This window comes from Hyperoodon ampullatus, assembly GCF_949752795.1.
Source record: "Hyperoodon ampullatus genome assembly, chromosome: 1".
Lineage (NCBI taxonomy): Eukaryota > Metazoa > Chordata > Mammalia > Artiodactyla > Ziphiidae > Hyperoodon > Hyperoodon ampullatus.
In genome coordinates this window covers 21,963,744-21,976,101 of record NC_136914.1, presented here as the reverse complement: position 1 = coordinate 21,976,101, position 12,358 = coordinate 21,963,744, and the positions used below count along the sequence as shown (strand labels likewise).

Here is a 12,358-nt window from a genome sequence, read left to right as displayed (position 1 = left end):
TCAAAAAGAGACATGTACCAAAATGTTCATTGCAGCTCTATTCACAATAGCCCAGAGATGGAAACAACCTAAGTGTCCATCATCGGATGAATGGATAAAGAAGATGTGGCACATATATACAATGGAATATTACTCAGCCATAAAAAGAAATGAAACTGAGCTATTTGTAATGAGGTGGATAGACCTAGAGTCTGTCATACAGAGTGAAGTAAGTCAGAAAGAGAAAGACAAATACCGTATGCTAACACATATATATGGAATTAAAAAAAAAATGTCATGAAGAACCTAGGGGTAAAACGGGAATAAAGACACAGACCTACTTGAGAATGGACTTGAGGATATGGGGAGGGGGAAGGGTAAGCTATGACAAAGCGAAAGAGAGGCATGGACATATATACACTACCAAACGTAAGGTAGATAGATAGTGGGAAGCAGCCGCATAGCACAGGGAGATCAGCTCGGTGCTTTGTGACCGCCTGGAGGGGTGGGATGGGGAGGGTGGGATGGAGGGAGATGCATGAGGGAAGGGATGTGGGAACAGATATATATGTATGACTGATTCACTTTGTTATAAAGCAGAAACTAATAAAAAAAATTAAATTAAATTAAAAAAAAAAAGATATTGTAAACAACCCAGAATAAAGTCATGTTCCCTACATGGTGATAGACAAGGTTGTATAATTATTTTTTTCCTTATCGCAATGCCCACCAAGTTTGGCTACAAGATTACCATAGGTCACACTTGGCAACAGATTAACTTAGAAGGACAAGAAATGTATCTTGCCAGCAGGCCAGTGTTAGTTATTTCTCTTCAGTGTGAGTTTTACTTGCAGAATTCATTTAGAATATACATCACAGGCAAGAAGGTGATACCCATATTGGGTGGGTGCAAAAGCCTATCTGGCTTAGAAGCCTAATAATCCAAAGGAGTCAATATCTCTTGTAACAACTCCAAAAGCACAATTTCCAGGGTCCCCAAAGACACAAGGCCAGCTATAAGAATTACTGCACTCAGAGAAGCTCAATGATATGGTTTCCTTTCCTGCACTTACTCTTCTCCCAGTTCAGATGACATTTATTACTCAGGCATCATTTTACATTCCAACTTTATTATATTTCCAAGAGAACAGAGCTGTAAATTAACCAGAAGCCAAATTCTCATGCAGAATAGGTGTTTAGTTTGAAATACAGGTCCTATTAATTTTTTGCACAATTAAATATATACCAATGTAACATTTTTTATCCTGTCTATATGACTTAAAATTCCAACCTTAAATCCCATTTTCTTCTTTTGTTCTCCATATTTGCACAGGTAAAATATGGAAATTATGCTTTTGTATGGGATGCAGCTGTATTGGAATATGTGGCTATCAATGACCCAGACTGCGCCTTTTACACCATTGGGAATACTATTGCTGATCGAGGATATGGAATTGCATTGCAGCATGGCAGTCCTTACCGGGATGTTTTTTCACAAAGGTAAGATTTGTGTGTGGTCCAAATAAGAAGAGAGGAAATATAGAAAAAGGAAAATCCACTTGGTTACCCCATTTAGTTTACTACATTTTGTTTTCTTTGTTTGGAAAACCACAGTAAACAATAACAAAAGGGAATTTTAAGTGATTGTTCAATAAGACATTTCCTGAAGCATGTATTAAAGTATTATTTTTCTCATAAAAAGGGAAAAGTTATTGCTGCATATAACTGGTTATTCTCAAAAAACTGATATACAAAATAAAATAAAAACTTAATTGAGTTTAGCCTCTGAATTTTTAGGGACTAAAACTGTCATAGAGTTAGCAAAATTAATTCCTTTCTAAAAACACCAAAGCATAAAATAAACTTCAGGACCAGGTTAAAGTTTTGAAGCACATACTGATAGGGATGTTTCCATATCAATTTTTCAAAGGAAAAGAGTAAAAATTTTAGAGTCTGTCATTGGTGTCAAAGTATACATGAAACTTTGTCATGGAAATTTAGGAGACAGTTTATTAAGAAATTATACTCATCCTCAAATCAGAATTTTCTATTATAAGTTGTTTAAGAAAGAAAATTTTAAATGTATATTTTATATTAATGATGTAGATGAAAGACTTGGGCCTGAAAGGAATTTACAAGATCACTGCATTTTATTATCTCTACTACCAAACAAGGTTGGACCTAAAAGAGAGAAATATCTTTCAGGTAGAAGTATTTTCTATTTGCCACTGATTTATTTGATTTATTATTAGATATTTTTGTACCTATTTTCTAAAAGCTAAAGCCAGATGAAAGAGAGCAGTACTAGGTAGTACTCTAGGTAGTACTAAGGCCCCAAATTTTAAACTGTTTGAGTTGTATTCCTCCAAATTTCAAGATAACAGAAAGCCAGGCATTTTGTGTTTAACAAAACAAGTCAGTAGTCCAAATTTATGTTATAACTCTTCTGTTAGCTAACTAAAAACCTAGGCCTCTCTCTTTATCAGCAAATGAAGATATTAAATTAACTCTAGGGTCCTACATTAATCACCTTTTCTGTGTAGCAAACAACCCAAATCAGTGACTTTAAAAACGGTGTTTCTCAGGACTTCCCTGGTGGTCCAGTGGTTAAGACTTCGCCTACCAATGCAGGGGGTGCAGGTTTGATCACTGGTCAGGTAGCTAAGATCCCACATGCCTCGTGGCCAAAAATCCAAAACATAAAACAGAAGCAATATTGTAACAAATTCAATAAAGACTTAAAAAATGGTCCACATCACACACACACAAAAAGTTATTTCTCATTGATGGAACGTAAGGGCTGTGATTTGGCTGAATTCTGCTGCGAGTTGCGGGTCAACTGCAGGTCTCTGTGCAGCTTTTCGTCCCAGGGACCACCATTGTTCTTCTACTTGTTAGAAGAGGCACATCATTGTTTTTATGAATTTAGAAGAGAGGATGGAAAGCATAATGGAATGAAGGGAATGCCAGGGTTTTATGGTAAAAGACCAGCAGAGAAGTTTAATGGACCCTTCACATGAACCAGGTCATCAGGAAAAGGATTGTTTATTCCTTAGTTGCAGTTAATTGGCTTTTTCTTCACTACAGGTATTTTTTGTTTCCAGACCTGATTTCTGGGTCTTTTATGCCAAAGAAAATGAAGCCAATAAAATCAATACACAGGGCTTCCCTGGTGGCCCAGTGGTTGAGAATCCGCCTGCCGATGCAGGGGACACGGGTTCGTGCCCCAGTCTGGGAGGATCCCACATGCCGCGGAGCGGCTGGGCCCGTGAGCCATGGCCGCTGAGCCTGCGCGTCCGGAGCCTGTGCTCCGCAACGGGAGAGGCCACAGCAGTGAGAGGCCCGCGTACCGCAAAAAAAAAAAAAAAAAAAAAAATCAATACACAAACATAATAGCAATTAAAGAAATATTTAATCAATCACACCAAATGTTCTATTTCTTATTATCCATGTGGTGTCTTACGTTACAGAGATTTTAATTCTGAGTGAATATATTTCATTGAACTACTAAAACACAATATTAAGCAATGAGCATTATTTTTCCTTTGATTAGCATCCTGGATGTTGACAATTTAAATTGTCCTTCTCTGTGGAGTTCCTTAATAATGACACCCTGCATCCTAGTCCCCTGGACATCTGGAGGAAGAGAGAGGAAAGAAACATGATCTGGCCACAGTCCCCCTCTATACATATGTGCAGCGTTTCTAGAACCTAAACTCTCTCCGTGAACCCAGAAAATATCTGCATTCATTCCCTTTTGCTATAGCCATCAGGGAAAAAAGAACTCCTTTTTATTAACTAATTTAAAAGTTATAGAGACATCACACTTAATCATTGTATTATACTTTAGAAATTGTTATAAATAGCTTTACTACAACAACTTATCCTGGACCACTGGTTAAACTAGATCACTGATTGCTCATGTGATTATATTCAGTGAAATGACAGTATTCAGAGTGATTTTTAATAAGTAAATACTAATTACATCTCAAGTATCTATGTGCCTATACCACACATATTAGATATCAAAGTACTTTAATATGTAATAAATATTATATAATGATATAGTAACTACATTTATTATCTGCTATCTGCCCAATATCTTGTATGCTTATACGTTTTAATGACTTCAGAACAATCATATGAAATGTCTGTTTATTACACACTTGCATATTAGTGCACAGTTATTAGTCTACAAGTACCTACACTGAGTGGATGGTCCTGAGCTTTGGCAAGCATCATGTCAGGCATCAGAGGCATAGGCTGTAGTGATATGCTCACTTGTGCAATTGTATGAGAGTGGACATGCACAGGAGTGACTTTTAAGGACCAATAAGTGCTACAATATATGACTGTAGATTTGGATAGAAGAATTTTGTTTCGTTGGTCTCTACAGATACCAGATAATTTGGTAGCAGAAATTAAAGAATTTATATATCTCACCAGATATATGGGTCAGAGTACTAGTGTGATGGCTAATGTTTACAATGAATTCTCTGACACTATCTGTTCATCAAACGTTTTCTGTGGCCTTTGTCTCATAATAGTTCTTAGTATAATAAAATCATCAGAAGTTGTTACATTAAAGACATCTATGAATGGAAGAGAACTGAGTTTTTCAGAGTGATATCATAATGCTGTTAATAAAATTAGTTCCATTGTTGATCTTAGAACCTTAACTATTCATAAGGCTAAAAAGATAACAAAACAATATTTATTGAGCATTTAGTACAAGCTCACCTCTGTTCTCAAATCTTAGTGGGTGTCAAGGAGTAACTAACTCATGAGTTTAATTTTATGCTTCATCAATAAAAGAGTCCCTTTTTGCCTATTGGCTGCTAACCCTAAACTTTGGGAATAGAACCACCTAGTGGCACAAAAACAAGGACATATTTCAAACTGCATGGAGAATGATTTGGTTGAATTCATGGAGAGTGGCAAAGATGCAGAAACAATATTTCAACCTAATCACAGAATTTCAGAATTTTTAGAAATGGAATGAACAGTAGTTCCCTTTTTTTACCAGGGATGTAACTAGTCCAAAGGGGTAAATAACTTGCTCAGAATCACAAAAAAAGCAATAAAACTGGAAATTTTTGAAATTTTCTACTTCTATGTTTAGTTTTTTGGTGTTCATGTGCCTTGTCTTCCTTTATCTTTCTTTTAAAAGCTTATAAAAATAATATAAAACATACTGTATAATGCTTACTGTGTACCAGACCCTGAGTTCTTACATGAGGTAAGTACTATAATTATCCTCATTTTATAGACACAGAAACTGAGACAGATGAGGTAAAGTAATTTGTCCAAGTTCACCAATCTATTGAGTATTAGAACTGAGATTCAAATCCAGACATGATGGCTCCCAAAATTGACGTACACTTTTAACATACTGTGTTTTATTTATTGTCTTTCTGTGATCCAGTATCTTTTTATTGAGCACAGATTAGATTTCCAGGACAGGTTTTCCTTATCACATACTCTGATTTGTCAGAGTAACAAACTGTGTTTTAAATAAACACTTAGAGATTGCCTCTCTAATCTCTCTCTTCCTCTCTCTCTTAGGGGCACAGAATAGAATTAATCATAACCCTTGATTTATGATGTTTTCATTATTTGTCTATAATTGGCTATTTTTATTTGTTTAGTTTTTTGGTTTTTGTTTTTGTGGTACGCGGGCCTCTCACTGCTGTGGCCTCTCCCGTTGCGGAGCACAGGCTCCGGATGCGCAGGCTCAGCGGCCATGGCTCATGGGCCCAGCCGCTCTGCAGCATGTGGGATCTTCCCGGACTGGGGCACGAACCCATGTCCCCTGCATCGGCAGGCGGACTCTCAACCACTGTGCCACCAGGGAAGCCCTATTTGTTTCGTTTTGAACTACTTGGATGTAGTCTTTTTCCAGTGCCTACCTCATGCCTGCATAGAGTAAGCATTCAATAAATATTTGATGAATTAATAAAAGATCTACCTAACTTTATGCTCAAAGATGATCCTATTTACTTATAATCAAATACATTGAGTACTTATCCTTTGTGCTTACTTGATATTAAAAAGTCTTCTACTCTTATCATAATAATTTTCTATTTATCTTGGTTTCTATAATTTTTCATACAATGATTAGTAAAACTGACAAGAGAAAACAAACATCACATGTCCACCTTTCTTTCCACTCACAGCTGTAAGAATTTTTATAATTTCATTCCCAAAAGGAAGGCAGAAAATATTTCTTTAACTTAAAATCACAGAGCCCTAATCCTTTTATTTCCCAACTTTCTAAGCACTTTGTTCCCTTTTCAAGAACAGAAAAAAGCAGCCTCCACTGATTGCCTATAGCAGCTCCAAAATAAGTCACCAACTGGTTTAAAGCTCTGCACTCGGTTGGCTGGAAGGATATAACCAGAAGTCAAACAAACAAATTAATTGTTTTCTCTTTAGACATACAAAATATATACAGTCCTTCCACTCTGAGAGCAGGAGTGACGTTATCGACATACGTATGTCAACATTAAGTAATATGAACTTATACATTAAACTGCATGGTATAGACAATGCTGAAAAAATTAGAGAAAAGGAAATCATTGCTGGGTAGGATAGAAAAGATTTTATTAGACTTGAGCTGGAAGACTTCAAGGGAAAATAGAATTTGGATATGGGGACGGGTACAGGTAAGAAAAACATGAAACTCAGAAAAACATGAAATAACAAGTGAAAATAGTCATCGTGTATTGAAAGGACAATGAGAAAGAACAACTTGACTGGAGAGAATGTTGGCTGGTGAATACAGGTAGAGAAGCGAAAATTCAATGTGATACACCAGAATATTGATAGCTGCTGTCTAATAAGCATATACTATGCTAAACACTTGATGTATTTCATATAATGCTCACCACAACTCTGTGAATTGGGCATTTACTAATTGCATTTATAAATTTGAGGAAACTGAGACTCAGAGTTAAGTATCTTACAAAGGCACACATTAATGACAAGTAGAGCTAGGACTCAAACACAGCCTACAGCTCGTGTCCTCACCAGCTTTGTGGGGCTCTGAAGAGGAGAATATCTAGAGAAAGGAGTATTTGAAGGGTCCCAGGTGTTGGGTTAGACGAAGACAGAGTTTAACTGAGGAAGGCCATTTACAAGGTGGTGTAGTATTCCAGCTGTTAAGCAGTGAGAATATTCTCAATGAGAAGGAGAAAAGATTAGTAAAAAGGTACAGTTTGAAGAGGGATGGACAGGACTTGGTGGAGATCAGAGGAGTACATATAATCCAGGAATCTGAAAGGGGAAGGATGTGCAGGCCCAAGTGCCTATAAACAGCCCACTCTTTTCTTCTCCTTCCAACTCTTATTTTTCCTTCTTGTTCATCTATTGCAAGTTTTGTATAAGCTCTATTTCACCTCCAAGTAAAACCAACTGAAAAATTATTTCTAGAAAAGCAATGGGTATTTTAAAACAACAACACGATAATCCACTACTTAGTAGATACTTTGATACGTCAAACAATCTTCTGGCTTACAGATTTTTGTTCTACAGTTGCTCAAATCATGTTTATATATCCCTAGTAGTATTGTTCTTCTCTCTCACACACCAGATATTATTTTTTTAATTATATATACAGTTGACCCTTAACATGGGTGTGAACTGCTCAGGCCCACTCATACACAGATTTTTTTAGTAGTACATACTATAGTACTACATGATTCACTGTTGGTTGAATCCAGGGATGCAGAATGGCAGACATGGAGGAAACTCAGATAAGGAGGAACCTAGGATACCCCTATAACATAAGTTACATGCAAATTTGCTACTATGAGGAAGGTCAGCACTGCTAACCCCACATTGTTCAAGGGTCAACTGTATATACCAACACTTACACACACGCACACACGCACACACACACACAGTGCTAAAACCAACTGATTTCATCACATTCACATTCTCTGTTCTAGATCAAGAAAAATAGATAGTTTAGATGCACATGTTTATATAAAGTAAGAAAATATGTTTGAGGAGCTGCAAAACCAGAGGGAACATTGAAGGTTCACTTTCAAAGAGAGATAGTAGAAGAAAATACTAATATATGTTTATACATATATTTTTATTTAAGATAATAATATACATTTTAACATTTAAATGAAGGAAATCATTTTCTTTTCTCATGTAATATGCATATATTAAACAAGGAATAGCCTCTGGAAACCACTGAAAGGAATGTACTATTTATATTTCAAAGCAATCCCCCTTTAAAACATTTGTTTTAAATTTAGAATGCTGAATTTAGGGAACTTCAATGAAAGAGAAAAAGTGAGGTAGCTTTTTTGTCATTTTTTTCTGTTTCCTGAATCCTGATGGAGCTATTTTTATGACTAACATCCTGTGGTCTTTACCAATCACTCTGACTGCTGCTTCCAGTGGAGAATCAAAGTGATTTATATTTATTGCAGTATTTGGTCTAAATAAATGGAGGTCTAAGTACCGTTGATGATATTTCCAGTATGTGAATATTTCAAAAATATTTATCATATATGCTACTATATGATTTGAGATTAGTTTTATTAATCTTGCAAAGCAGTAGCGAAATTTTAAGAAAATGACAAGACTTTACCCTTAAGCATATAGCATTCTCACTGCTGAACACAAACTTAGCCATCAGGCAGTGCAATCTCATGGAGTAGATTCTGAAGTGTTAATGTGATTCTGTTTTCCTTGTACTTACATCATACAGCATTTGGGGAACACTTCATCCAAGGTACAAGAGAGTACCATTTATAAATAAGAATCTTTATTAGACTTTTTTGAGAAAAGTACTGAGGTACAGAGAAGATAGATGACTAGTGCAAGACACAAAGCAGTATTTCAGCTGGATAATGAGTCTGTGACATTGGCCCAAGCTGCTTTGCAAGAAGCAAGTTGGATTAGCCTTTTTTAAACATAAGATTTGTGCTGTTTCTAGATCTGAGTATCATTTCATTCAAAAGGCAGTTGTTTTCAAAAGGCATAGTTATTATAGTGGTATAAATTAGGTGAGACTACAAGCTGAGTTTTTAACACAACACTGCAGAACTTAAAACGGTAAATGTGTATTGCACTTCAAAGCACACATTCATGCACACACGTGGACGCACACACACTCAGGCACACACACACACACACCCTCCAGAGTCAATTATAAGCCTCTCTCAAAAACACTCTTATTCCATTATACTTACATCACAGTTTTTCTATCCAAACGACCCATTTTACTCACCAGACTCAGCCCCAAGACATTTTTTACTGTTTTAAAAATTCAATCTCCTTTTATTTTTTTTAATTATTATTATTATTTTTTTTTTGCGGTACGCGGGCCTCTCACTGTTGTGGCCTCTCCCGTTGCGGAGCACAGGCTCCGGACACGCAGGCTCAGCGGCCATGGCTCACGGGCCCAGCCGCTCCACGGCATGTGGGATCTTCCCGGACTGGGGCATGAACCCGTGTCCCCTGCATCGGCAGGCAGACTCTTAACCACTGCGCCACCCGGGAAGCCCTCAATCTCCTTTTAAAGGGAAAATTTGATATCACTGAGGATAATCAAAAATGTGCTGCTTTTGTATAGACCCTTGAAATACTGTAAGCACAGTAACAACCTGGGAATAAGCACATGAGCTCCCGTGATAACTATGTTGATAGAAGAAACAACCTTAAAATATGAGACATGAATGCAACTCCGGCATGCATTTAGATGAACTCCCTAATTTTGCACATGTGAAACCAGGAAGGGAATTTGGGTGACTTGCCCACAGTCTAACCCTTGGTCAGAACATGCCCTGGGGATGACAAGTCCAGGCTGCCAGTCCAGTGTTCCATCCTACCCTGTTCTGCCAGTTCTCTTTGTTAAAAATTTTTAGCTCTAAAATTTACTAGTAAAATAAATGTTTTAAGAAGCACATTTATATCTTACATAAAGGAGCCAGGGATATTACTTAGTAAATACATTTAACAACTAGTACATCTGTTTTTAAATTATCATTATAGACATGCAGAAAAAGTAGCACAAGTGACGGATAGAACGCTATGGATTATGTTATCCTTAACTTATAGAGAAACTATACTATAGCCTAAGATAATAGTTAATATTCATTAAAGGCTTGCTATGAGCCAACCAGGTGCTACATAAGTGCCCTAACTATATTAAGGCATTTAATCCTCCCAATAACCATAAGAGGTAGATACCATGATTAACTTCTTTTTACAGATGAGGAAACTGTGTCACAGAAAAGCTGAGCAGTTTTCCAAGGACATAAAGCTAATAAGTTGCAGAGCCAGGTTTGAACTCATGCTGTCAAACACCGTAATGCCGTAGTTCCCACCCCCACTTCCCTAAACGCACACACCCCTGTGTGCACCAGGGTAACAAGCATCCAGAGCGTCTTCATGACTGCTCCTGGAGCTGCCTTCTCTCACATTAAGATACTGAATGGCATTTTAGTTCACCTGAAATTCAGGTAACTTTCAGAATCTTAAACAGCATGCCAACAGAGTCTCCCCTTATGATGAGAGGGCAGATCCATTTGAAACTGAAGCTGCCTTGCATCAGCTGATCAGAAGTAAACAGTACAAGTATTGAATATTGAAAGCTGTGGGAGGATACTGTAATTATTTTCCCTCCTTTTTATCTTCTTTTGCTACAAACAGCTCAAGACTATACTTGGCCAAAACTTTAATTCTTCCTTCATGGAGGTTTTCATTCATCATGACTTTTTAATGGGACGAATCCATAATTGCCTTTTATCATCTCATTTCATAGTTCTTTAAGCAGCTCAAAAAAAACTAACTTCATAATTGGCCAGATTGACTAATCACATGTTGAATGCTTACTAATATGAAACAGAACCTACAGTCATGCCTCGGTATCCACAAGGGATTGGTTCCAGGACCCCCATGGAGACCAAAATCCATGGATGCTCAAGTCCCTTATGTAAAATGGCATATTTTCAAATAACCTACACACATCCTCCCATATACTTTCTTTTTTTCTGCATACTTTAAATCATCTCAGGATTACTTATAATACCTAATACAATGTAGATGCTATGTAAATAGTTGTAAATACAACGTAAATGCTATGTAACTAGTTGCTGGCATACAACTAATTCAAGTTTTGATTTTGGGAACTTTCCAAAATTTTTTTCCAAATGTTTTTAATCTTTGGTTGGTTGAATCCGTGGGTGTAGAATACAGAAGGCTGGCTGTACTATTTCTGGAACTAAATTATGGCTAAGATAAAAATATAAGATTTCCAAATGGAATGATGTTTATGAGTCTATATAGTCCAGAATAATATCTAACAGAGGCAACAATGACTTTTGTTTTAATGAGTATAGTTCCTTGCTTTAACTTCAAACAGAAATATACCTCAAAGCGTGCATTCACCTTTTTTCTTGATAATCCATTCTATACCTGTCACTTTATGAAGCTATTTATGTTTGAAATAATGTTAGTAACTATTTTAAATGATTGAAATTCAACATGTTTTTATTTTACATATTACTGGCCTCAGAAAATGTATATATAAATTGTGCCTTGATGATGTTCTTACCAATGTTCCATGGTAAGACAGGGAGATATGATGGGAGGAGCCAGCACCCTGAAACAAAGTGTGGTGGGATTTCTGTTCCGATAAGATTTTCAGTCTTTTTCCAAAATAATGTTTTCTATAGTAATATTTTTATTCTGATTATTTGAGTCAACTTTTTGTTTCTTTTCTGTTAATTAACCAAGATCTATGTAGCACTCCCTATAAAAGTCAGCATGACCCTTCTCGGCAGTCTCTCATATTCTTTGAGCTAATCAACACCAATTTTACTAATATGAATCTCTTCTGTGTTTTTTAGCAACTGCAGAAATTTGCCAAACATTACCTCCCAGCCAAAATATATTCAGTAGAGCATTGCTGAGTTCTTCATTAAGACTGATGAGATAGAACAGAGCAGAACCCAGGGGCTCTGAATATCAGGGCAAGCTGTGTGGATTCTGATATGGAGAGTCATTGAAGAACTCAGTATAAAGACTAACCAGAATCAGAAGTATGCTTTCTGATCAGTCTAGAAAGACTGTACGCAATGAAATAAAAAAGGAATTAACTAGAAAGGAGGCTGCCAGTAGGAAACCATTACTATATCTATAATATAAGCTCCAAGAAGGCAGGGGCTTTTGTCTGCTTTATTCAGAGATTTATTCCAAGCATCTACAAGAAAGCCTACCACATAGCAGATGTTTGATAAATACTAGTTGAATGAATAGGTGAATGAATCACTAAGGAAAAGTAAAAGACACGGACTAAAGACAATAGAAATGGAAGGAAACAGAGAGATATTATAAGGGTAATGTTGGCCATTGGCTA

The 12,358-nt window shown here is 36.6% G+C and overlaps 1 protein-coding gene across 3 annotated transcripts in view; it reads left to right on the top strand.

Annotated features, from left to right (window-relative positions):
• GRID2 (glutamate ionotropic receptor delta type subunit 2) overlaps nucleotides 1-12,358 on the top strand; it is a gene marked incomplete at both ends in the record, with an annotated part of 1,386,303 nt that overhangs the window by 1,234,885 nt on the left and 139,060 nt on the right. For all 3 annotated transcript variants that reach the window (XM_079709016.1, XM_079709017.1, XM_079709015.1), the window contains one exon: nucleotides 1,313-1,479. In XM_079709016.1, the coding sequence (XP_079565142.1) occupies nucleotides 1,313-1,479 (167 nt within the window). The remainder of the gene's footprint in view (nucleotides 1-1,312; nucleotides 1,480-12,358) is intronic.